General features: G+C 46.0%; 1 protein-coding gene across 2 annotated transcripts in view; it reads right to left on the bottom strand.

Annotated features, from left to right (window-relative positions):
- mtcl2 (microtubule crosslinking factor 2) overlaps positions 1–27799 on the bottom strand; it is a 50307-nt gene that overhangs the window by 8093 nt on the left and 14415 nt on the right. Inside the window, exons 4-13 of one of the 2 annotated variants that reach the window (XM_063208240.1) lie at positions 17530–17601; positions 14902–16332; positions 13029–13181; positions 11359–11487; positions 10585–10815; positions 9123–9266; positions 8634–8801; positions 6679–6951; positions 4985–5055; positions 3234–4743 (exon numbers count right to left, since the gene is read on the bottom strand). In XM_063208240.1, the coding sequence (XP_063064310.1) occupies positions 3234–4743; positions 4985–5055; positions 6679–6951; positions 8634–8801; positions 9123–9266; positions 10585–10815; positions 11359–11487; positions 13029–13181; positions 14902–16332; positions 17530–17601 (4182 nt within the window). The remainder of the gene's footprint in view (positions 1–3233; positions 4744–4984; positions 5056–6678; positions 6952–8633; positions 8802–9122; positions 9267–10584; positions 10816–11358; positions 11488–13028; positions 13182–14901; positions 16333–17529; positions 17602–27799) is intronic. The other variant, XM_063208241.1, reaches the window with a different exon arrangement.

Raw genomic sequence — 27799 nt, 5'->3', positions numbered from 1 at the left:
TTTTGGTTGTCCTATGCCTCCTGAACAATTTCTCAATTTCAATGCAATGATTCCCTTGCCCAATGGTTTGGTTCCAACCAAACCCCCTCATATTGCATTTCTGAATTGAAATTCCAACAGTGCCAACATGACAATATTTCGACACAGAAAGCCAAGTCAGCCCGTCATTAGCTTCAGAAAGAATAAAATTAAGGTTTTTGAGCAACCATCTCACTCTCCTGATCTCAACATCATTGAGCCACTCAGGGGAAACCTCAAATGTGAGGTTCCAGCAAGACACCCAAAGATATTATAGGAAACAACCATTCTGCAAGGAAGAATGTGCTGTTTTGTCATCTGAGAAACTTAAGAGCCTTATCCACAACTACCACAAACAATTTAGAGTGGTCCTTGATGTTAAACAGGGCCATATTCACAGTGTTGGGTAAGTTACTTTATAAATGTAATCTGTTACAGTTACAAGTTACCCTGTTTAAAATGTAATTGTACTGTAACTTTTTGGATTACTTTTACAAAGTAATGTAACTGATTACTTTTGGATTACTTTTGGATTACTTAAGGTTTAAATGAGCATTGACCCATGTTCAACATTTTATTTGTGAGAACTGACACTTTTTTTAATCAAATGTTAAAAAGTAAAGTGTGGAGGGTCTTACGGATAGGCACACAGATACGGCAGGAACGCAGGGGATGATGTTTTTCTTTTTAGATGCGTCCCAGCATCTCTATAAGAGGGTAACCTATGTCAATGTACGAGCACTTGCAGTGCACTCCTCTCTGCTCGCGCTGCGCTTGTCTCGCAATGCAATCAGCTGCGTGCTCCGGGCCAAATAGTCAACACTGCCACCTTGTGGACACAGGAGGGAACAATTTGAAGAATGCGTTTCAGACGGACGGACAGACATAGCCTCTTTATAGAGATGCTGGGACGCATCTAAAAATAACAAACAAGTACAAATGCATGTCAACATGCAAACGGCAATAATTATGAAGTTTTTAGAGATTAACCGTCAATGTGATGGCGAGAGGACGCGCACACACAAACATGTCCAATGATAAAAACGTCACTCTCGCCAGCACGCAACCCTTTGCCAAACACGGAAGTGCTGCGACACCGGTAAGACATGAAACTTTCAATTGCTCAAGAAACATTGCTAAGTGCTCTTAAAACACTGCAAACTTGTTTTAACTCATAAGGATAAACAATGGAATTAGGCAAAACAAAATAAAGAAACAACAGATGTTGACAAAACTTGGATTTCGTGGGATTTGTGATTGAAAATGTATGTGCGTTTGGATGCAATGTAGCCTATGCGAGTGTAATGTATGAATACTCCGGGTTTAAATGGTCAGCTAAGCATGTGTGTTAATATTAATTAAATAAAAGGGACCAAAGGCCTCGCACAAATTGTAATCCTGTTAGGTAATCCCCATTCTCATTGAATGTATCTGTAATCTGATTACATCGTTTTTTTCTTGTACTGTAACGGATTACAGTTACTTTTATTTTGTATCCTGATTACATAACGCCGTTACATGTATTCCGTTACTCCCCAACCCTGCATATTCAGCATCAGAAACTAGGGTATGTAAACTGTTGGGTCATTTGGGTAGTTTGGGTTGTGATCATGCTTTTGAAAGAGTAAACACCGAAGATTGCTAATAAATGTCTTAAGCCAGTCACTAGCAATGAGTGAAAAAAAAGGTTTTGTGTAATCCTTCATATTTTGTGAGAAATCGCAGACAAAGCGTATATTCTGCTGGGGTATGTAAACATATGAGCACCACTGTATAATGTATAGCTGTTTTCCTATGTTTAGACCTCTCTCTCTCTCTCTCTCTCTCTCTCTCTCTCTCTCTCTCTCTCTCTCAGCGTGCGATACTGTATGTTGCAGTGTATATAGGTCTTTCTGTGTAAATTTAAATGCATGTACAGATATTATTTGATGTCTTTATGGATTTAAGTGATCATTCAATACCAGTCTGGATACACTGGATGTATGTCATTTCTTTACTCATCTTTTGGAACAGCCAACGACTGCTCACCAGTTACCCCCACACTCTGTTGTTCTTTTTTTTTTTCTTTTATGTTGGCTATTTGTGGTAGGCTACCTACCGGCGATGTTGTCATGTATGTTGTCATGATGTGATGTTATGCAGGATCTCATAATGCACAATCCGTTCCATACTTTACAGTCTTATTCTAAGCAATGTTGTGAATGTTTTTACTGAGGCATTTGTTTATTTGTCATTCATGACCTGATTTATATAACTAAATGCATAAAAAATAGGCTGAAATCGCATTTTTTAAGGTTATTAGCAGTATTTTCTCTGTACCTGGATAGCAAAAGGAGTTAGCCACAATTAACCACAGTAAATATTCTTGTATGTAGGATATTAACAAGATAAAAAAGGAATTTTGAAGCTGGCATTTTCAGGTGGTCAGATTCATTGCATCAAATTATAATGCAAATTAGTGCATATTTAATTAGATAATAGCCTAATTAGCATATTTAAACATAAAATATAGAAAACTTGTAATACATTTTTTTCTCCAATTCATACGAGTAATCATCTGATAAAGTTTCATATTGATATCTGCAAGTTAAAAAAAATACCCTATTCACCTACAGTGTCTCGTCTTATTTGTGCGATTGCTGTTATGAAAGGGTTAATTATTACCCCATATTGGGTTTGTTTCAATAAGGGCAGTGTTAAGGCAGTCCAATGTGAATGTTTTTCAGGTAATATAAGCAATTTGGTACATTTTGTAGCATTATTCACAGTAATATTAGGTGTCTTTAGTTTTTTGTCATAATTTGCATTTATGGGACAATAAAAGCTCAAAATCTGAAAATGCTCAAGTGATATCACCGGGCATCGTCTGAAATCTTGAAGACTTACCTAAAATCTATCAGATAAAGCAAAAAAAATAACTTTATCAAAGAAATCTGGGTTCAACCCCACGGCTCCCGGACTATCAAGGGCAAGACACCAGGCAAAGAGCCGCATGCGGCTCGACAGCCGCGGGTTAGCCACCTAAAAACATCCATCAATTAGTCCACTCAACTAGCTTTTTCCCACACATGCTTGATTCAGTACATAAGCCTTGCAAACATATGTTATGGTCAGCTGCAGAGTGCATAGTACAACTGTAGCGTTGGGAAGTACGGTGTGTGGTGAGTGGTAGTACGGTGTGAGAACACAGTGACAATATATTGCCATGAGCTCACCTCTAACGTGCCAGGTAGGCCGTCTTTCAGGCCGGCGTCTTTCCCCAGAGCTGCTACAGCCGGCAGGTCGTCTCGCGGGGGCTTCATGAACCGCTTGTTGACGATCTTGGTCACGCTGTCACTTCCCACCAGCAGTCCTGACAGGCAGTCCGGTTTGGGCTCGTCCACCCCGGGCCCAGGTGTCGGCGTGCGGCTGCCGCACACATTCCTGATGAACTCCTGCATGGCACCGTACCTGTGTGGCCCCATGCCCACCGGAGAGTCTCCGAGGCCCACGCCCGGGCTGGGGCAGGACGGCTTCCCCGCAGGCTGCTGCCGACTGGGGCTGGAGGTGCCCACGTCCGCCTTCCACAGAGCCTCGGAGCTGCCCGTGTGCTCCACCACGCTGAAGAGGCTGGACAGGCCGTCGTTCAGGCCGCTGAGGACGGGCGAGTCTCGGGTGGTGGTGGAGCGCGCCCAGGCCGAGCCGCAGGAGGTGCTGCGCTGGTGGAGGCTCCAGAGGCTGCGGTCGCGTGCCGAGGAGGCGCTGGTGGTGGAGCTGGTTTCCAGTCTCGAGGAGGAGGCCGACACGCGGCGCTGCAGCTTGGGCGAGCCGTACTTGGGCGAGCAGCAGGGCCGGTCGATGCGGCTGGCCACCTTCTCCAGCGAGGAGGAGATCTGGCGCGAGCGCGCCGACGCCAGGGAGGAGGACGGACGCGGCGACCAGCTCTTACCGTGGAGCCCCGTCCGGCTCGCCGCGGTGCCGGCACTAGGTCCTTCAGTCTGCATCCCCACGCTGACTAGGCGCGCCGTCTGCGTGCCAGTGCTGCTCACCCCCACCGTCTGACTGCCGGTGTCCTTGTTGCACTTGCGCTCCAGCGAGCTTGAGCGAATCGCCTGCCGCACACAGTTGGTCATCTCCTTCATGTCGTCGCTCAGGTTTCCCGAAATCTCCAGGCCGTGGAACGGCGCGCCTCCTCCGACGCCCGGGCTCCCCTGCAGCATCTCCCTGTGCTGCTGCGACAGCGTGCTCAGCCACTGGTCATACGCCAACGACAGCGAGCTGATGGAGGTAGGGGCTGACACAGATGTCTGGCCCTCGGCCCCTCCTATCCTGGAGGAGTGGCCTCTGTGTGTGTGTGGAGGCTGCTGCTGCTGGGCCCGGGCCCTGGGCAGCCTGGCCTCCATCCTCCGCACCGCTGGTGGGCTGTAGTAGATGCGAATGCCCGTCTTGTCGGGGGCCGTGTAGCTGCGCTGGGGGACCAGGTGCCGGCACAGGTCGAGGCCGGGGAAGCTGCTGCTGCTGCTGGTGCTGGGGCAGTCCCAGGTCTTGAAGGCATCCCCTTGGTCGCCAGGGGCACACTCGGACGTCAGGTACCGCCAGTTCTTGCGGTTCAGGCCGCTCAGGTCGCTGCAGGCCAGCGGTGAGGAGCTGCCGGGAGAGCGGAGCTTGTCAGCCTCTGTGCTGTTGAAGAAGGGACATGTGTCCAGGAGAGAGTCCAGCTCCATAATAGAAGATATGGACTTGGTCCTGCGTTACCAAAAGATTTGAAGGGCATTATTCGGTTAAAGGCATAACAAAAAACTTCATGTTCACAAAAGGTTTAAAAAACCACCATTATTGTTATAATTGTATTACAGTATAAGTGTATTATTATTGTTATAATGCATAACAAAAACGTAATAAAAGATGAATAAAAGATAATAAAAGACCTTTAAGTCACATCAATGCAGTGCTGTTTGTATTTACAGAAAGCAAGAATTGAACCCACCTCTGCAAGGATGTCCCATTTGTTTCTGCGTCAGATGTTCTCACCCTCTCTGTAATCTTGTCACCCATAGCCTGAAATGTGGTTGACAAGAGGAAAAAAGGGAGAAAAACAGTGTTTGACAGCAGGAACTTGCTGCATCATGTGTCTGTGCTGACTCCGGGCATGTCTACACACAGGCACACTTCCTTTTTGGAAGCGCACAATAGGACAGATGGGGACACGCGAGGACAGTTATGGGTGAGGCTGACTTTGTGGAAGAGGTAAATGACAGCTAGCGGTAAATGAGTGAAAGAAAGAGCAGTGAAAATGCAGAAATAAAGAACAGCAAAATTATCAGAGAGAGACAGAATACTGGACACAGGCATCAACAGGAAGAGAGAGCGTATGTACATGGGGCAGCCGTGGCCTAGTGGTTAGAGAGTTGGTCTTTCAATCTAGGGGTTGCTTGTTCGAATCCCCCCTGACCTCTCCCTACACCTCCATCCATGGCTGAAATGCCCTTGAGCAAGGCACCTAACCCCACATTGCTCCGGGGACTGTAACCAATACCTTGAAAAATAATAGTTGTAAGTTGCTTTGAGTAAATGAAAGCGTCAGCTAAGTGTAATGTAATGTAATGTACAATAAACGGCAGACATCATCTCCTGAGCATCCTGCCCCCCTACTTTCTCTCTATTCTCTCCAGTGTTTCCCCCAGCACTTTATTGCTAAGACAGCCACCTTGACAAGAAACACTTTTAACGCCCCACCACCTTGACTAACAAACATTTCTGGGAGAACCACTGCGCTCTCCTTCTCTTTTTCTTTTCCTTTTGGCTGGGCCAGACACTGTGACTGTGTGACTGTGTCTGTGTTCACTTTTGGCAGGGGAACTGAGAAGGAACTGCTGGTCCCGTGAAGAGCCGTGGCGAGAGAGGCTCACCACTAACCACAGGCCAGTCCAGCAGACTTCAATGATGCAATCTCATGCTAGTCATGCCTGCAACCTATAATCTGTCATGACACAGGAACAATGAGCTCAGTCCCATTCTCCTGCGTGAAGGCAGCGACACAGGAGCACATTGTGGGCAGAGAGGGAAGAAAAAAAATAGCAGATGGAAGGCAAAGCCAGAGAGAGAGAGAGAGAGCGAGAGAGAGAGAGAGAGAGCGAGAGAGGGGGGGGGGGTACTGGGAGGGGCATGGGCAGAACAATAAACACTATGGAATTGAATTCTGGGAGGACAAATGCTAGGAAAGGACCATTAGAGGGAAACACACGGAAGACAGTTGCAAACATCTTCAGGAATATAAGACAGGATCCCTGTTTCAGTGAATGTACGTGTGCCTTCAAGATTTTAAAATATTGTTGCAGGGTTTTTTGCCTTCATTAAAAAGCGAAATGGGAGTGAGACATTAAGAGGAGATTATAAAATAATACAAGGCCGTAACAAACTTGGGTCCTTGGGCCCAGAGTTAAACATTGATGGCACATTATGGCATCCTACCCCTCATGTCTAAGAAAAAAATGTTTAATGCCTTTATTTAGGATGGGATAGTGAGAGAGTAATAAGAAATTATTGGGGAGAGAGAGATGGGGAATTGACCTCGGGTCTGACTCGAACCCGCAACCCTGGACCTATGGTATGGCTCCTTAGCCCACTGCACCACAGCACCCCAACCACTCACAACCTTTGACCCCTATGGTGAACCCTGACCTGCTCGGTCCTGCTCTGGGCCTCCTGCAGCTGCTGTTCCCATTGGCTGCGCTCCTGGTTGAGACGTTCCAGCAGGTCCATCTTCTCGCGGCCCCAGCTCCTCTCGCTGATCTGCAGCTGCTTGGTCAGGTCCATGACTGCTGCGTACGACTCGGCCAACAGGTGCTGGTGCTCAGCGTGCTCCCGCTTCAGCGACCCCTTCAGGTCTGGAGGGTCCTTGTCGGCGGCCACTGTTGCCAGGAGCGCCCCGGACTTCCCTGATTTACCCTCCAGCTGAGGAGAGAGAAACAGTTGTGGTCATCAAAGACGTTTGAGGACATTCTTGAGAAGAAGCTTTCCTCTCTGTTGTCTATTCTCAGCACTCTGAACATTATATATTCACTCAACATGCCACATGACTAATAATTCCTACTTTATAATCTTATAAAATGTTTAGCACCAATAAAAGGATGGAAAAAACAGTGGGTTTCTTCCCCACCCATTCTGCCATCTGCCTACACTTTCTTCTCCTTACTTCTGACCTCAGATGAACTTACTCGACCCTCATTCGCTTTTACAAGCTTGTGTCAGCTCAGCTGGGTTAATAAAACCCAGGGAGGCACTGTGTTCGGTGTCAGTCTTAGCACTGACTGAGTGTAGCTCAGAGGCATCCATTAAAACGTACCCTAAACCCCAAAATGTATCACTGTAACCAAGGTTATCTTGCAGAGTCCAGGACCCAGACCTCACAGCAATGCTTCCTTTCTCTCCTCTCCTCTGCCAATTGCTTCTCCCAAATGTTTGGACGCTCAATGTACAGTCATTGGCAGTAACACAAGGAAGAAAATGAGCAAAGCTCAGTGAGGTTTCAGGTTATGATCTCATACTTTCCCTGTCAGACCAGAACTGCAATACAGTCTACAAAAGTAACTCTACTGCGGTTGGAGTAAGTGACTGAGTGGCCTCATTCTCTAAGTGACGTAAGTAAATGATCTCATCCTCTGCTTCTGACTTTCTGAGCGGCTTGGCTAAGATGGTCTGCCTGCGCCAGGCAGATAAACTATGGCCAAAGACAGAAGGGGGTGGGGGTGTAGATCTAGGGAGTGAAGGGGGTGGGGGTGTAGATCTAGGGATCGAAGGGGTGGGGGTGTAGATCTAGGGAGTGCCAGGATTGAAGGAAACTGATGGTACTGCTGAAGCTGACCACCTCTGACTCTCCCCCCCAGGCGCTTAATAGAAAGAATGTCACTTCCTTTAACCCATTGATGCCGGATGCTGCATTGACCACCATTGACTCTAGCGCCAGCAGCTGCATGACACAGCTTTAGGCTCATGAAATGTGAGGATTTTTTAAAGAGCTTTTTTTTTTTTTTAGAGCGGAATGAACATGTTGTAATGTTGGTCTAAGATGATGGTCTTAGATTTTATTTCATTTTTTATGTGCTTCAGAGGCTGAGATATAGATTATTATAGGCCGACATTGCCTTTTCCCAAAAATGGCTTAGGTATTTAGCAGCCGTTTTTTTGCAGGTGTTTTAGGCATCAATCTCTCACCACCAGAGCTTGGCTCTAGGGCAGCAGCAAAAACCCACATACTTGATTCCTTCTTTTTCCTTTACAGATGAAGGTGTCAAGGATAGAGGAAACAAGGAATTGATTAATTGAGGATGGAGTAATTCAATATGTCCCCTGTGATTGCTAGGCTATGTAGTATTGTATAGAATACCTCCAGTACAAGTTGCGCACCTGAGTGAGGAGACATTTGAACTGTCAGTTGTGCTATACAAATACAGTTTTGTTTGATGGGTGTTTGCACAAAATACATGTCTAAAAACTGCAGTGTGCTCCACCCTCTACTTTCAAGTGATGTTTGTCCCACTATGATGATGCACTAGCAAGCTGAGGTTGGTGCGTATAGAGTTCCAATTGAACAGTTTTACTATTGTTTTTGGTGTTGTTTGTCCTAGGTTGCTAACCTGAGTGATGAGGCTCTTGAGTTCGGTCCTCTCCACCTCCCAGGCGGCCTTAGCCTTGGCAAACTGCTGGGTGAGCTCCAGGGAGCCCTGCCTCTCCTCCCGCAGCTCCACGCTCAGGTCCTGGAGAGCACCTTGCAGATCTGCCAGCGTGGCGCTGACACTTCCCTTCTAGTGGCCAGAGTGTGGGGGGCGGCAAAAACACATCACAAACCAGCACAAACAATTATTACTAGGGATGCACAAACACATTATACCAATGCTAAACCTTTACGCTTATTGTAATAACATAATGTGACTACACTGGCTAATATGGCTCATACATGGGTTTTTTCCCCTGCATTTTATAGTGTTTCTTTTCTGTTCAATTTTTTGACCCAGCGTCTCCACTGGACTGATATGCATTAAAATAATTCCCTATCTTTTTCCAGTGCAAGAAATCATTGGCAGCAGAGTGCACTATGTGCTGTTGTAAGCTGAGTGATGGATTACCTGTTTGTAGCTCTGAAGACAATGCTCCTTAGAGGTGGGGTTGAGGGGCTGCTGTTCCTCAGCTGCAGGCATCTTGTTATCTCCCTGGTGAGGGCTGAGGGCCTCCTCCTCCAGAAGCAGACACAGGTCCTTCACATTGTTCACCTTGATTTGGGGAAAAAAACAGTAAGATACTTGTAAATAATGTACGCACGTGAATGATGTACATTGTCTCGGAAAGTGGGCCCTTGCCCAACTGGGCAAACAAGCTAGGTGGTGGGCCCAGTCTCATATCTTGTCAGTTCGTTGGTGTTAACGAGTGGCAACTTTATTTTTGCTTATATAACCCCCTGACAACCCATTAATCAATATTTTGGCTGTTGCCATCCTCAAAAATCGCACATTGATTTATAAAAATGACAACAAAAACTAGCCGACCGAGTGACGTCACGTCAATGCAAAGTCAACGAGGCAGAATACAGCTAGCGCGTGCATGCTACCCGGAACCGTCAGATTTCATGGCAAAAAGTGACAAGTTGGGGGGTAAGTGGGCTCACTTGTTGTGTACATGCAAAAAAAATTTTTTTCTCAAACTTTCAGGAGAGCTCTTTTTCGCTGTTAGTGTTCGACTGTCTGACCATCATTGGGCAACGAGAGATAAATGTCAAAAAGATGACAGGTCTGTTCCCTCAAAGCAATAGAGCAATGAGGTGACGGGGGTAGATCAATTCGCCAAAAAACTACGTGTCAGTAAAGAAATGCAAGATGTGTTATTTTTTCCAGTAACAGGAAAATGATCAGGAATGAAATGCCTACGTTGTTTCAATGATTAGGTGAATTATATGCCTATGAAAAAAGCCTGATATGTGGATAAATATTCCGTTTTCAACTTTGAGGGGCGGAGACTTCCCATTGACTGTGCATTATGTGACGTCACCCCCAGTCTTTTTTATTTTCGTTATTTTTTAAGATCAACATGCAACTTTTCAGCGTGGCAACAGCCAGAATATTGCTTTACATATTGTCAGGAGGTCATATTAGAAAAATCAAGTTGCCACTCGAGAGTGAGAACGAAACTCATTTTCTAAAGGAGCTACGAAATCTAGCCCACCGTCTAAGCTCAACAGAACGATTGATTTAAGGAAATTGATTGATTGATTTTGTTCTCCTGTGGTGAATAACAGTTTTAGCACTATGTAGGAAATACATTGACTAGACCAATGATTCTCAGACTGTGGCCGGGGGCCCACTGGTGTGCCTTGACAGTATTCCAAGTGGGCCTTGAAATCATTTTCTAAAAAGAAAAAGTAGTGTGTGTGTGTTGATGTTTACTTTTATCATTATTTATTTGTATTGGTCATTGGGTCAGAGGTGGGCTGGGCTCCAAACATTTGTAAACATTTCAATTGGGCCCCAAGTTGACATATGTTGGGAACCCCTGCACTAGACAAAGACAAAGCCACAGTGACTCCAGGCTCCTGACCTCCAGGATGTCCTTGGCGTCTCCCTCCAGCTTCTTGCCCAGGCGCCACTGCTTGAGGAACCAGCGCAGCTTGAGGCTGAGCAGCACCAGGCTCTGCTTGAGCTGCTGGGACTCCTGCACCAGCTGGTTCCTCTCCTGGCTCCAGAACTTCTGCTGGAGACGACTCTGCAGGCTCAAGCTCTGGAGCTGGAAGTCTCTCCGCACCAAGGCCTTCTGGTGCTCCTCCTGCAACTGAGGAAGGGCGAGGAGGATATTATTTATTTAGGTTCCGAAAGAAAGTACAGATAGAGAAAAGAAGTGAAGAAAAGTAAAGCCAGTGGATTTCAAATGACAGACCACCATATTGAGTTGTGAGATAAACACCATAGTAGAAGGTGTAGGCTGCACTGCAGATATGGTTGTGACTGGGTCTGGGCTAATGTTACTTGCAGTTTAACTTGGCAGGTCTGTGGTGCATTAAATACTGTACATAGGGGCTGAGTTATGTCTCTCATTATAAGAGGTAATGATATAAACATTGGTGGTTTATAAGCTTGTAAAGGAGCGGTGATGAAAAAATAATTCAATTTAAGAGAAAATGTAAGTTTCTTTGGTATTCTGTGTTCTGCCAGAGCCGAGTAAGCAACTTATTAAAAATCATGTACGCAGCCTAAAAATGGTTAGCATTTTCCTGTGTGTGTGTGTGTGTGTGTGTGTGTGTGTGTGTGTGTGTGTGTGTGTGTGTGTGTGTGTGTGTGTGTGTGTGTGTGTGTGCGCGTGCATGTGTGGTCTTACCTGGCTAAGCCTGTGCGTAGAGCTGTGTGTGTCATCTCGGTGTGCTTGTCTCTCTAGACTGAGCTCCTGCTCTGTACCCTCCACCTTCTGCCTGGCATCACTCAGATGAGCCTGAAGGGCATCATTACTCTATAGAGACAAAGAACGAGAGAAAGAAAGAGAGATGGAGAGACAGATGACAGGAGAGGGAGGTAGGGAGAGGAAATATGAGTAAGACAGAGGGAGAGAGACCATTTGAATACTTTTACACCTTTGTAAACGAGTGGAGAGAGAGAGAGATAGGGAAGGATTGGGAAATGACTTGGGGTAGGATCCTGCTGGAATGGCATAGTGACACCATAAGTGCACTTTTTTGAGCATTAATCTCATTTTCTGAGATTTTCCCCCCCAGATAGTACAGTGGAGGAGAGAAAGGAAGGAACTTGGGATAAGAGAGAAGGGGAAGGGTCGGCAAATGACCCGGGCTGGAATCGAACGCTCCAGTCCAGCAGTCCAGTGCCCAGCCATACGAGCCACGGCTGGGCCCTTGTCACAGTTTTTTTTAATGTCTGCTGCTGTCTTTGATATTTGGCAAATTTGGATTTTGTCTCAACCAGCATTATACTGGCTATCTATTGGCATGTCCATGTCTGTTCCTAAAACCACCCTAAACATTTGTTTTACAGAATGTGCAAGTCATCAAGTGTTAAGGGGCATTCGCTGGTATTTTCCTTTCATTCACAAAATGCCAAATAAAACATGACAGAAAACTTTTGCTGTCAAACTTGGGAATGTCAGTGAACACCCCTAACTATTTCGTGAGATGCATACTTTTGGAAACAAACGCTTAGGGTGATTTTAAGAACATAATGGACATGTGCAATTCTAAAGCCACTTGAGACAAAATCCAAATGAGCCAAATAACAGAGAGCAGCAAACATAAAAAAAACGGTGAGGTGGACCCTAAAACATTGCAGAAAACCCAGAAAAGGGGCTTCATGCTCAAAATACGTGTAGTGCACTTGTCCTTAAAACTCGGCACTAAAAAATAACATTGAGTTTGAACAAATGAAATCAAGTTTTCAAGAGGCCACTCTCCCCCTCCTACATCTCGTAAGGGAGTATCTAAGTTATTTACTTTCACTAGAGAAAATGCTCAAGTCTTGCAGGCTAGCCTGTCGTCTGTGTTTTGGCTTGTCTCAGCCATTTCCTTAGTCTTGATTACCAATTCTGTAACACTTCTTGTGGGGAGTGGCACTTGGATAAAATTCAAGACCACAGGAAATACCCCTAGTAAACAATGGTCTATGTGCCACGTGGGTTTTAAACCAGAGCTCATAATAGGCCAAAGCTGAGAAGCCTGCCCCATTGTGGTTTACTCCCAAGCCTCCTTATCAATTTAGCAGACCGGTCATTTTTCATTGGCGGAACTTTAGTTTCCATAGCTACGATGATATCCAAAGGTCAGGAAAACAAGAGGGAGACTGGAGGCTTCCTCTTCAGCCACTGCCAGGGGGAAATGATGTCATTGTAAACAGATGCCGGAGTGATTAGCCCGCAGCAGCGTGCAGGGAGAGAGAGAGGGAGAGAGGGAGAGAGAGGGAGAGGGGAAGTCAGAGGGGAAGCCCTGCAGACTCTGTGGCTGACCAACATGTCTGCCAGAGATGGGGGAGGTGGTAACATTTACTCACCAGGGCCAGATCCGCTTCTTTTGTGTCCACAGCTTGGCCGTAGGCGTGCAGGTCCTTGTTGCTGTCTTGGTGGCTGTGGCGGGCCTCTTCTGATTTACTTACACAGGGCTCTTGACCTTTGACCTCCAACTCTAATTGGTCCCTAAAGTCAGACTGTTGCATGCATGCATGGGCAAATTAATGATCAAATTAAACACAGAGGTAGGAATGGCAAAAAGACAGGACAGCAGTAAAGTAGCACATGAGAGGAGAAAAATTTGGAAGATACATGTGGTAGAGGTGGGATAGCATTATGGGATGTAGACATTGGATGGGTATCGTTGGAGAAAGGGTGTAGTGCAGGAGAAGAAAACAGTTTTGGAAAGGATAGAGACAAGAGTGGAAACAAATAACAACCCAGGTGAAAAGGAAAACAAACAAAAAAACGACAGAAAAAAATGTATTCTTTGAGAGACACACTGGAAAAGAAAACTCACAGGACAAAGAAAAGCAAGAAAAGTAAAAACAGCTTGGCCATCGTGCAGTAAGACAGCATGGGGAACGAAATCAAAACAAGAATGAAGAGAGCAAGCGACGGCTGTAGGGAGCACAGGGGAGAGAAGAGGAGGAGAGGAGAGGAGGAGAGGAGAAGAGAGGAGAGGAGAGGAGAGGAGAGGAGAGGGGGGAGAGGAGAGGAGGAGAGGAGAAGAGAGGAGAGGAGAGGAGAGGAGAGGAGAGGAGAGGGGGGAGAGGAGAGGAGAGGAGAGGAGGCAGGGAGGGCAGAGTAGAGGAAAGGAAAAAAGAAGAGGAGAGAGGAAAAGAACAGAGGGTTGGAGGAGAGAGAAAAGTAGAGGAGTGGACATAACAGGGCGATAGGAAAAAAGCGGACAGAAAAAGAGGTTGGTTGCGAAAGGACACAGAAACGGAATGAGACAGAGGAGCGAAGAAAGAAAAGAAAAAGACACAAGGAGAGGAGAGAAAAATAGAGAAGAAGAGAAGAGACGAGGAGATGCAGAACACAGTATAAGTCATGGAGCCCATGCATTGAGAAGAGAGGGGAGGGGAGGGGAGGGGAGAGGGAGAGAGCTATCTGAGGCAGGCCTCTATTGGAACTCTGTCAATCACCACAGATCAGGACATCAGCCATTTACCTGACAGTACATCTTGTGTACTCCCTTGATATATTACATCTCTTACACCTAAACACAATAGATCACACACTAACAGTCAGAGCAGAATACACAAACGTACACAAATGTCAATAGAGACTCTGAACATAACATATAGTATATACTGTATGATGGAACTATGAATTATGCCACCCATGCTAAAACCACACAAGTGCAGGCTGCACAACTCTAAGCAGTCAAACCCAGACCTCAAACGCTCACAATATGTAAATGTCAACAGCATACTGTTTATTTTTACATATCTCTGCTGTTGCCTCTGCGGTCTGAGGGTCATGTTGGATTGGAACTGACGTTTGTGCTAGACTTCACCACCACACATTACACTGCATAAATGTCATGGACTTAACTTATTGGAGATACAGATGGGGATGACATTGCTTTTTTTTGGCGAGTCCATTAGAGGCCAAAGCTCTGTCCTCTAACATGGTCCTGCAGTGCATGTAAACAGACATGCGGATGTAGTGAAAACAAGCAGCAAAGCCAAGTATCAAACCTGGAAGCCAGCGTGAAGCAAAGAGGGGTTGTTTTTTTTTTTAGTAAGCTTCATCATGTTTTATAAGGCACCACGACGAAAAGAGGGAACAAAAAAAGAAAGAAAATGGATGGGGAAGGCAAACAAAAAAGGCCAAGCCGGAACGCAAACACACGCATACCAATGAAATGCAGAAGAGAGAGATGGATGGCAGAAGGGGTTAATGACTTACCTTCTGTTCAGCAGTGATGGCCCCAGCAGAGCCGTCTGAAGGGCAGGGGGCTGAGGCAGAAGGCATGCCCACAACGGGGCCCCCGGACTCGGACAGCAACGGCTGCGGGGAGGCCCCCTCCACCTGCTCCCTCCCTGGGGAGGAGTCTCCGAGGGTCTCCAAGCGCTCCACAAAGCTCTCCAGCTGGGACTGCAGCCCCCGCAGGCGGGCTCTCAGAGCCTCCACCAGAGAGAGGTCGGCGGAGGGAGACGACGGGCTCTTCTCCAAGATCACGTTCTCCGCAGCCCCTCCGTCGCCGCCCACCAGCTTCCGGTAGAGAGCGTCAGCGGAGGCGGCCGAGAGCAGGCAGCCCGAGTCGGGCGAGATCAGCAGCTGGATGGCCGTGTTGACCAGCTGGGCCTGCTTGTGGATGGCCAGGAGGGACTCTCGGTTCTTCAGAAGGCAGGGTGCCTGGGCGTGGCCACAGTCCGAGATCAGAAGGCCCAGAGCGGCGGGCTTCTCCAGGGCGGCTTCGCGGTGGCCGTCCTCGGCCGACTCGTGTCCCTCGCCGCCCACGGGTCCCTCGCGGAGTCCCTCGTTGGGCACGCACTCTGCCGAGTCGCCGGCCTCGGCGTCCGTCTCCATGGCGGGCCGCTGGCTGCCGGCCAGGTCGCAGCGCTGCAGGTTGGACAGCAGCACGCGGTTCTCGTACTGCAGCTTCTTCACCTTGCCGTTCAGCTCGCCGATCTGCAGCCGCGCGGCCAGCAGGTCCTTGTTGTGGGAGGTGGTCTCGTCGCCTGTGACCACTGGTTCCTTGCCTGCCGCTGCTGCTGCCTCCTCCTCCAAGAGTGTGGTGCTCATGGGGCCTGGGGATGAGGAGGCTGGGGAGTCCGGCTCGCTGCACGACGCCGGTGTTGGTGGTGGAAGCTCCGACTTGCACCGGTTGAGATCATTCATCAGCAGCTTGTTCTGGTCCTCCAGCTCCATCAGCGAGCGCCGCAGCAACTCCGCCTCCTCCTCCACAAACTGCAGGTGGCGCTGCAGCTCCACCACGTTCTCGGTGCCCGGGAGCAGCAGGAGGCCGCCGTTGCCGCCGCCGCTTCCGACCCCCATGCCCCCCGGCAACATGTCCTGGCCCTTCATGTCGTCCATCTCGGCGCGCAGGCCGCGGTTCTCCACCTCCAGCTCCACAATGCGCCGGCTCAGCAGGTTGGCCTCCTCCTCCACCAGCTTGAGGTGGACGCGCACCTCGGCCTCGCGCGTGTGCGGCGAGTCAGCCACCTCCTCCACGGTGATGGCCGCGTCCACCTGGCCGTAGAGCGAGCGGAACTTGGCCAGCTCCTCGCGCATGCTCTCGCTCTCCTTCACCAGCTTGGTCAGCTTCTTGCACATGAGCGCCGACTCCTCCTTGGCAAAGTGCAGCTGGCACTTCAGGTCCGAGCTGTCCTCAGGCTGTAGGGGTCAGAGGTTAACACACACTTTAAAACACACAGACACAGACTTTTAAAAACTATTATTTTCATTGGCCTTCTAAAAATGTAGCATAAACCTCGTGCATAATAGAAGAGAACTACTTAGGCTTATAGTTGGCCAGTGGCCACTGACTGCCAGAAGTATATTCCTGCAACAACAAATGATAATGACAGAATGAAGAGCAGGGAAGCTGACAAGGGTGGGGGTACAAAGGGGTTAATTGTCTCAGGCCCAGGGAGGGGGTGGAGGCGTAGAATTGGATCCCCATTACACTGCATGCATTGCGTGGGGGGCATAAAAGTTAACTTTGTCCCTGTCAACACTGATAGTGGCCCTGATGAAGAGTATGACTGGTACTGTCTACAGTCACTGTGGAAGCATTTTGTGCCTGAACAAAGTACTTTGTTTATTATTGCATAACGAGACACTGCATGATGACAGCAAGCGCCTGTGTGTACAATAGACTGTCTTTCTCTCTGTGGACTAATGTGAGACCATACATTGCAGTAAAACAAAGACAGCAATGTGGCTGCCACCACCAGATTTAGCGTCAGGCATGCCTATTCTATCAGTGCGCTATTCAGGGTGGGGGTAGCGAGAGTGGTGGGGGTGGGGGTGTGGGTTCTCATGTTTCTCAATGATAACAGTCAAGGTCATCAGCCAAACAGGCAAACAGTAGACTGTATCACAGCAAAGACGAGAAGGGCTTGGAGAGCCATTTAGAGGGGGCTGTCATTGAACACACAAAAATCAATTGGACAGCAAAATGCATGCCTTACAGAGATAAGAGATCGATAGTGCCGTTTCAGATCCGAAGGCACCATGTTTCCAGTAAGTTTTTCTTCCTGGTCCTAAAAATCATTATGCATTCGAAGGTCACAACGAGAATGCTGCCCAACTGACTGTATTTACACCAGGCGATAAAGACTAAAGCACTCGGATTTATGATAAAAGAACATATATTTTTGGTCTTTAAGTAGTTTATTCATGACAGGACAGTGAGAGATTTTGACAGGAAATGTGTGAGACAGAGAGGTGGGGAAGGTTCGGCAAAGGACCCGGGCCGGAATCGAACCCGGGTCGCCAGCGAAGCAGGCCAGTGCCCTACCGTTAGAGCCACGGTAGGGCCGGATTTATGAATTTAATGGGAGCTTTCAGTGCAATGCAGACGCCTACCTGAAGGGTGGATTTCTTCTCCAGCTTGCCATTGGAGCGTCGCTCAGAGCCCCTCTTCTTCTGGGAATTCTGCTGTGAGAACAAAAACAATCGGAGAAGCAATTTCGCTGCTGTTAATCACCAAAATAATTAGTAGGGATGTTCAGCTCTCCTACCTCACCACGACAACACACCCACTCATCCACTCACACATGAAGACAAATATACACCATCACCCTCATACTATCGTTCATTGCCAGGGAGGCATTTGTCATTAGCAAGATACTCATCACAGAGTGCATTATACTCGACTGGGCGTATGAAATGTAAACAACATGGTGGAGCCAGGATAAGATGTTTATTGTGGCTGGCCTCAACACTATTCTGAGGTATACCTCAGCACTGTTGAAACCATGACCCCAGGAGCCGTCCAGAGTGGGCACAAAGACAATCAAATGAGGAAGCGGGTGGTGTTTGGTTGGGCATAATATGCCAAACATGATTAACACTACAGCTGCGTACATTGTGAAACAGTGTGACAACAAGACAGGCCCAATCAAGGCCTCCTAAAACAGGCTTTCCACAGGGATCAGTGGCTACGGACAACATGCTTTATAATGTGCTACTGGCTTTATATGATGACCACAAGCATGACCAGAGCATTCTGGAAAATCAAATGTAATCAATCCATGCACTGACACACATGCTTTCATAAGCGCTGCAAACAGTGGCACATGCGACTGTGAAACTTCCCCATTAGCCTGTGAAATCTGTTCAGCTGAATAATATGGTACCCAACATTTGGATAAAAAAGTGGATAAACAAAAACAATTGCTATGCATTGATAAATACAAGACAAGCCAGGCTACAATATGAAATGTATAGTCTGGGGTTGCACCATAGGCAAAGCTGTGGAATCAATAGTTGGTGTTTGCTGAACTGCATGCAATAGGCCAGAGCAGTTGTGTCATCACACTACTACCGCTACTGTAAGCCCATCCCGCCAATCCCAATGACTCAATACACAGATAAAAAAAAAAAAACTCGCTACACAGAGAGCCCATTGTGATGGAAGACAGATATATTTTCTGCTGTAGGGATTTGTTTACACTACCACAGCAGGCTAGATAAATATGACTAAAACTGAGGATGTCAAAAGACTTATTACAGCCCTGAAGATGTAATGATGTAAAAGGACTAAAATATCTAAAAGCTGCTCCAAATTTACTTAGAAATGTGACCAGGGCCTTCACATTCAAAATAAGGAAATGAGAATTACTTTTTGTTTTCCGAGAAGACCAGAGCAAAACAGGCCTACATGATATTTGTCATAGCCGTTGTAGAGCCTTTCATACCTGCTTCACCAGCGAACTAAACTACATAGTGTAACACTACCTTAAACACCCTCCATCGAGCTGTTAGAGATACTCAAAATGAATTGGTTCTGTATCCTAGGCAGATTTGAAAGCTTCTAGATAGCCACCTGGTTATACAAATAGAGAAGCAAAACTTATTGTAGCGTCACAGGAAAAATGGGCAGGCCCAGGCAACAAAACACTGCACACACACACCAAAGCATAGGACACACACACACGCACACGCACACACACACACACAGACGCGCACACGCACACACACACGCCACACAAATTGAATCAGGCTGAGCACATCGGCTAACATGTGAGATCTCTGTAGTGACCTGGCCAAAAAACAACATGTTGCCTAAATGATAAAACATAAATAAGCCTCACTAGTGTGGTAATAAGACTGCAGTGCACAAACTCAGAGAGGCCCCCGCCCCGAGCGATGGGAACCAATATTTACTGTAGCAACCGCTCAGCTCCCCTGCTCCCCATCCAGTGGTAGCTACTGCTACCTGTATTTCAACACCGTGCAACATGAGAGCACCAGCAGAAACTTGATGTGCAGGTATAGGTGAGCTGCTGGCAGCGTGCAGAGCAACACCACACCTTATCCCCACTCATCATCGCACCACTGCTGAGCTTGCAAAGGCAAGGGACAAGGCAGAGATGCAATGAAGTGAAGATTTATCCTGTTCATACAAGCCTCTGCTTCTCAGAGCTGCATTGGGTGCTGGCAGTGGTAAAGTAGAGAATAAATCCCATAGCAAATAGCATGAAGTGAGTCCCGCAGATGTGCCAATCCCGCGTTCAAAAAGCGAGGAAAAAAATACATCATATATTTGATCCAACCAGCTCTGAATCAGCCCAGAGTCACTGTAATGGGTACTAAAGACACATAGACGAACTACTGTGGCACTTCTGTCTGCCTTTTGAAACATCTAAAGGGCAGATTATAGTTCAGCAACGGCGCCCGTTGATTCTGGTCGCTAACCACTGTTGATGTTATAGATCTGCGCACGAGGTCTCATGTCGTTTGCCACATTTGGCTACATAGCTACAAGGCTACAGTACAGTAGTCAGACTGCAGGCATTGTGCTGCGAGTGCTAAACTGATGTATTTTTTGTTTGTTACTTACTAATTCAATCATTGTAGCTTAATTTATTTATACACACTAGAAAGAAAGCGTTCGTAATTCAGAGAATATTGACAGTTTGGCTCTCGTAAACGACCGGAGAACTGTGCTGCCACGAGAACAAGGAAGTAGCGAGACGACCAATCACAGCGCCTGGTCTCTGCAACCTTCGCAACCGTTTGACGTGTAGTCAGGATTTTCTTGAGGCGTGCAACGACGGTTGCAGAGCCTCTGCGCGGGGGGCGTGGTCGCGCACAGACGGTTGCACAGCGGCAATAAGTATAAATTGGCCTTAAGAGTACATCCAGACGACCCAACAAGGCTAAAATATTGTGTCAACAGGGGAATGGATCAGTAAACTGTCACGTAATCATGTCAACGATGTCGCACAGTGCCATGATATATCAGCATCACTATTGACTGTTTTCATCACTCAGTGCTCATATAGAGTTTTCATATAGTGCTTGCGTTGTTGACCTTCCCAACAGGCTTGGTGCTACGTATATACAGTACATGTGACTGATGCGGGGAGAGAGGAGAGGAGAGGAGAGGGCATCATTTCAAAAGCTTTTAGAGCGGGTCATGTGTCTCCGCAAATCGAGTTATGGAATTATGGAACTGCTCGTTGCATCCTGAACTCAGAGCAGCAGAGTGAACGAAAGAGAAGGGAAAGAGAAAAGAGGAATAGACTGAATGTGAGTAAGGAGGACAGAGGCAAAGACAAAGTCTACCAGCACGAGACAGAAAAGAGAGGGAAAAAGAAAGGAGGAGTGAAGCTGAAAATACAGAGGAGATGGAGAGAAAGGAGGAGAGAGTGAACGATGAAAGTCTATCAGAGTGACAATGGTCAGGGTGCTGCTACACTCCACTGCACATGCTCAGATGAAGCAAAAACACCCCCACCCCCACCCTCACCCCACCCCTCCTCACCTCACCCTGAGCCCATGGAACTGAATAGCTCAGCTGAAAACAAACACCCTCTGTCTACCTCGCTCCCTTGTGTTGCATAATGGCCTAAAGGCCTGGAGGAGGACGCGCATTAGGCCGCGGGTGTGGGGCGCAGCTGAGTGGAGAGGATGAGTCTAGTGACAGTCTCTCATGAACGCCAGAGTGGTACAGCTCAACACTATGTAACAACAATGTAAGGGGCAGAGAGACATAGACACTAACAGAGGAGGGGAGAGAGGGTGAGGAATAAAGAGGAACTATTAACGTAGACAACAGGATCAATTGGTGCCATCAACATGCAGTGGAGCAGAATCCTGTTGCTACCCATTCGTCAGTATTTTTTATACACAACCTTGGTTGTTGTATAATACTTAGCTCTATTTCCTCTCTATGTAGGAAGTGGTGTTTAAAAAGTTGACGTACACTATGTATATTGCATGTTGAATATAAGCTAACACTAATATTGCTACATTTATAGCAGTTGTCATAATCCACACATAAAGCGAGCATGACTGTTTCATGAGACATGACTCAAGATTTGTTACGAACTGTTCATGAATGTGAAAGACAGAATGACGACAACTTGTCAAAATAATAGTGACAGCAGCAAAGCAACGTTGCTGTTTTTTGTTTCAGTCCCATCATGTCACATTTGACTCAACGAGCTACTCTAGTGCCAAAAAAAGGCAGAACATAGTCAAGCAAAAAAAGGAACAGAGGCCCTTGGCACCTCAGATAGAGAAGGCCATGAACCCTGCACGTGCAGATTGATAAATGGCCCCATTCATTCACATTCAGACTGATAAATGGTCCATTTACACACACATTTAAAAACAACCAGAGAACCATTCAGATTTTGCTATGTAAAAACAATACTTTCGTTTGCCGTCAAGACTCAGAAAAAAAAAGAAATTAGCCAAGCTTTAGTAGACATCTAGGAAAACATACTCTTACGGCAAATAAATATACATCACACATCATGCGCCAATAATCTCCCATTTCAATGCATATTGCTCAGCAGTGTGCGTTCCCCTGCAGATGGTATTACATGGGATGTAGGAGAAGCCAGACACTGCAGCAATCCAATGCACACAATTACAATCCTGCCTTTGTTTCCTTTGTTTACATGGACGCATAATCAAGGCTTTTTTTGTCAGTAAGCCTGCATGTGTGTCTGAACATGAAAATGAGTATGTTGTGCACACCTGCGAACCTTCCTTCTGCCCTTAGCCTACATGGCAGACATTAGTATTTGAGTGTATCTGTCTGAAAGGAAGCAAATGAGAGGTGGACTAAAGCATTGGCAGAGGACGCGCTCAACTTCTTGGAAAAACGAAAGTCTTTGGGTGCGAGATAAAAAGCGTCAACTTAAGGAAGAAAAATCCGCACTCACAAACTGCGTCTCATTATTTATTTATATTACCACCATGTCCAAAAAGCAAACGCTTTTCGGCTAACAAGCCTTCATCAGTGCATGGTACGATTAGGTGGACTAAAGCAAAATAAGATTGAACAGTGACTGGAAATTTGTATGCTGTGTGTGTGGAACCAAACTGTGGTATGCATGTATGTGCTCTGTGCTGCCTGTTGACAACAGAGAGAGAGAGCAGTTGTGTTGAATGAGAAACAGACAGCAGTACCACGGGAGACATATGCATGTGCTGGCAACGTGCCACCGGTGATTATATTCTCACACAATAGTGCCGTGTGGGTCGCGCTCATGTGGGAATGGGCGTAGCTAAGGGCTACCTTGTCACTCCAGTGACATTTTGGGAGATGCCCTGGCTTTTTCAATGGCGTGGGGATGTTTCTGTGGTGTTTGCAATGCCACACACGGCTCTAGTGAAGAAACCGTCACAACCAAGACAGTGAGAAAGGGGAAGCAAATTTGGGATACAGAAAAGGAGGGGTGGATAATGTATAGGGGGGAATAGTCAGGAAGGTAGCTGGAGAGAAGAGGGACACTGTGGTAGTATGGGGTAAAGAAAGAAAGACAGAACGAAAGAAAGAACGAAAGAAAGAACGAAAGAAAGAAAGAAAGAAAGAAAGAAAGAAAGAAAGAAAGAAAGAAAGAAAGAAAGAAAGAAAGAAAGAAAGAAAGAAAGAAAGAAAGAGAGGTACATTGCCGAAATCTATTTTTCTTTTGAAGAGGTCATCTCATTGGCTGCTATGACTAACCCTTACATGCCGTGGATAATCATAAAAGGTTTCCATGGTAACCTGTCCAGAGTAGGCACTTGCCTTTCCAATTGCCCGTGTCTGGGGCAAACCAATGGAACACGCTGGCTAATAAGAACAGCTAGGTGAGGGAATAAAGGAGGGAGGGAGCATGGAACAGAGACAGAGGTGCACGCGCGCGCATACACACACACAGGATTTCATTTACACACACACACACACACACACACACACACACACACACACACACACACACACACACACACACACACACACACACACACACACACACACACACACACACACAAACTCTTTCCACTTCTGGCAATTGCCATTGGGACTCTGAGCTGGACAGTATGAGATGAGTTGTGTATAGTCATCGGCGTAGTATACATCATGTCAAATGAAAAGGCTACAGCTGGCCCGTCATCACCCTCTCTTCTGCTTTTCCATCGCCACAAAGGAATCACTCACAATAACTCATGACACATCACCTGCCATCATTGTGCGCACACCACAAGATTATAACCACCCTCTACTGACTCTGCTTCAAAGACCAACACAGCTGGGACCCTGCAGTATTTGTTTATCATCTACATAAAAGGCAAACTGTATGTCTCAACAATTATTTTTATTCACTATAAATTAAGCACAACTGGGCAAGACACAACACAATATACAAATTGACTACAGTCAATGTACAATTCACTCAATTGTGCTAATACAAAGGCAATTCAACATTTGATGTAAGTGTAATATAAGTAATCAATCCCTCTGCATCTTTAATTCTGAATGACTCAGCCTCTCTTATGGGTGTACACACTAATCGATATGTATCGATGGATCAATCCTACGACCGACAATGGAATCGAAACGTATCGAGGGGCATTCTTCAGTATCGAATCAGTGGCCCCTGCCCAATGCCCTAGCTCCATAACATAACAGAAGTGGAAAAGTAATCGGGAAAAAATCAAATCGAATCATTTCATATCGTGGGGAATTCCTAAGTACTGAAAATATGATTTTGCATTTGGAAAATGGGATGTGGTGGGATCGTGAAAATATGTGGTTTATCTCCTGATTGAATTTGACAAGGTTCAGCAATGAGGAGCAGCAATAGTGATGAAATACAGTATCTCCCTAATAGAAAATCCAATAAAATGATGATCATATTTTTGATATAACTGAGTATGTCATCTCCCTCCTACATCTCACTGCCATTCCAGCGTACTAACAAGGACAGACAACTGTACTTTCAAGGCAGAATAAAAACTCAAAATGACTCTGTGTGTGTGTGTGTGTGTGTGTGTGTGTGAGGGAGAGGGAGAGAGAGAGAGAGAGAGAGAGAGAGAGAGAGAGAGAGAGAGAGAGAGAGAGAGAGAGAGAGAGAGAGAGAGAGAGAGAGAGAGAGAGAGGGAGAGAGAGAGAGAGAGCACTGATGTGTGATTGATGTCTGTGCAAGTGTGAATGTGCAGGTCAGCTTGCATAAGCGAGAGAAGAAGACATGGCAATTTGTGAGATTCTCTCCCTCTCTCTATCTGGTGGCATGGTTACTACTGTCCGCTAGGGCTGGGGATGGACACTGCTCTCTTTGTCAGGGCGTATTTACATAATTTTTACATAACGTCATCAAGTCCTTTTACCTTCATCTAAGTCATGAGGTTTGCTAGGTAGTACGTAGCTAATGACCGACCAACAAATGAACAGTATTAACACAAGGTAGAGCAAGAAGGTAGACTTCAGCAAACATGCACATAACATTCTCACACACATAGACACACCTACATGTGCAACACAGCGGTTATCTTGTTGATTTCAGTGTGAGCTCTATTATTATTACATTACATTTCACTTAGCTGACGCTTTCATTTTATTCAAAGCGACTTACATTTATTATTTGTCAGGGTATTGGTTACAGTCCCTGGAGCAATGTGGGGTTAGGTGCCTTGCTCAAGGTCACTTCAGCCATGGAGATGTAGGGAGAGGTCAGGTGGGATTTGAACCTGATTGAAAAACCAACTCTCTAACCACTAGGCCACGGCTGCCCTATGTTGGTGAAGTAAGGGGAAGGTGACGGTGAGTGATACAGTAAGTAGGCTAATGCTTAATGGGAACACTTCACACTAGCAGAGAACATTGTGTCACCCTGCTTGGACTGAAAAAGAAGGAACAGACCATGGAAGCACAATGTGCCACACACTGTTGGAGTAGCTATAAGGAAGTTTTTTTTTTCTGCACACTCCTTTGGATTTTTCTACTTTCAATTATTTTTTTCCTTTTCATTCAGCCAATGGCACTATGCCACTCACAAGAGAGGTAACTGTCATTTTTTGTTCAGCTCAAGCTAAGCCACAAGTGAAGTAGTTGTGTGGAGGCCTTCATAGAACTGGCACATGGTACAGAAGTGTAGACAGGTGGAGAGTCTCTCTGTCTTCAATCAGAGACGTCTCTTTTCGGTTGAGACATTCCCTTTCAATAATGTCCGCTTTGTGACAAGCTTATTCATTATTATTATCCGTATAGGGGTTATTTACTTATTTTGACACTCACCTACCTGCTCTTTCACAAACACACAATGTACACACTACTATACACAAAAACTAACCCACTCAGCACTCATACACACTGACTAACACACATATACAGACACACACAAACACATATATAACACACATATACAGACACACATAAACACATCCGCACACACGCACGCAGTGTTGGGCAAGCTACTTGTAAAATGTAGTGAGCTAAGCTATCAGCTACTCAACCATAAAATAAGCTTCACTACACTAAAGCTACCACCATCAGAAATGTAGTGAGCTAAGCTTCAAAAATGTGGAAATGTAGTTCACTACACCAGAAGCTACATTTTCCCGACATATTGTCAGCTTGATTTAAAATAACAGATAGGCCTACCTTCATTAAACAAAACTTTATTGATCTCATTACACTTAATTGATATTTATTATACATTCAGTGTGTTTTAAATATCATTATAGGACACAGGCCTAGGGCGACCCCAAGTCCAAGGGGGGACATGGATATGTTTTTGAGGGACAGTGTGGGGCACTCCCTGGCGTTTTTTCTTCAAGCAACAAAATGTAGCTTTTGTGGAAGCTACGTCGCTACTTGAGATAAAAGATAGCTTAACTACAGGGAAGTTACTCGATACATAAAGTAGTGACGCTACGACCAAGCTACTGGGGAATGTAGTTAAACTAGTAGCTTGTAGCTTGTAGCGAACAGTGTTAATTTCGTCAGCTTTTTTTGATTTAGTCTTAGTCTTAGTCACAATGACGAAAATCAATTTTAGTCTTAGTCATATTTTAGTCATTGCCTTCCCAATTTAGTCTTAGTCTTAGTCAAAATGACGAAAATCAATTTTAGTCATAGTCAAATTTTAGTCATTTTAGTCATTTTAGTCAACATTTCAAATTTTAGTCAACATTTCAATTTTTAGTCATTTTAGTCAATATTGTGTAAAATAAATAACCTACAATGGCTATTGTTATTTCACAAAGTAGGCCTATTACTAATATTGCCTATTGCAGCAAATATTCACCTTGTTACTTGGTCATTTTCCACCAAAACCCAAATCAGTAATTTCAACATCATAGAGCAAAAGAGCATCACACACACACACACACACACACACACACACACACACACACACACACACACACACACACACACACACACACACACACACATCCAGGTGCAGGCTGCTCTCTCTCTCTCTCTCTCTCTCTCTCTCTCTCTCTTCTCCTCTCTATCTCCCTCCTCTCTCTCTCTCACTCTCTCTCTCTCTCTCTCTCTCTCTCTCTCTCTCTCTCTCTCTCTCTCTCTCTCTCGTGCATTAGAAGCTGCTGCATATTATATTTCATTTTGAGTTTGATCACGGAGGAAGCTACATGCTCTTCTTCACCTGACCGCGGGACTTAAAGCCTGCAGATTGCCGGCAGTGGGAAGACCAGACATCCCAAGTCTGCATGAAGTTCAAGAAGTCTCCCTGATAGTGGCTTCCCGATGACCACGAGTCAGATAAAATACTGCTGATGTTAGACTATGCAAGTTAGCGGTTTTTGTTTTCAATTGGCAATGCGAGCAGAGAACGATAATGACTCGAGCGGCATGTGTGGAATGGGCTTAAATAGATTGCGCGAGCACACTTCGTAGCCTATGCCCTGCAAAAGTCCCAGGAAAAATAGTTAGGCAGGGGTATGCAGACTGGACGATAGAAAGGACACGCAGATACAAATATTTAAACACTAATGCTGTTTTGTTTGTCGGGGGTGTCGAGGCTCGATAAGCATGACCTGGAAAGAGTTTTTGGAACTTAGGAAGACGCTGAAGACGCACGGAAATGCTGTCGACTTCCTTGGGTCTTTTAGCGTTGCTCTCGACGAGAACAAGTTCCAAATCTCAAACAGTTTTAAAACTCCTTAGCGATCGCCCATCCATTGATTCTTTTCAAAACTAGGCTACAGTAGCCGTGCCTCTGTTACTTTAGACAGGCCAACTTTCCCCCTGCTGGCGCGCGCTCCCGCGGTGACTGATTTAAATAAATTCACAAATCCGACCTTCATGATTTGCTTGCTGCCTACTCATATGGTTAAACAACAAATATAGCAAACATTACAAAAAAAGAACAGACAACGAACGCCGGGC

Source organism: Engraulis encrasicolus, chromosome 10 (assembly GCF_034702125.1).
Source record: "Engraulis encrasicolus isolate BLACKSEA-1 chromosome 10, IST_EnEncr_1.0, whole genome shotgun sequence".
NCBI lineage: Eukaryota > Metazoa > Chordata > Actinopteri > Clupeiformes > Engraulidae > Engraulis > Engraulis encrasicolus.
This window is presented reverse-complemented; position numbering and strand designations above follow the sequence as displayed.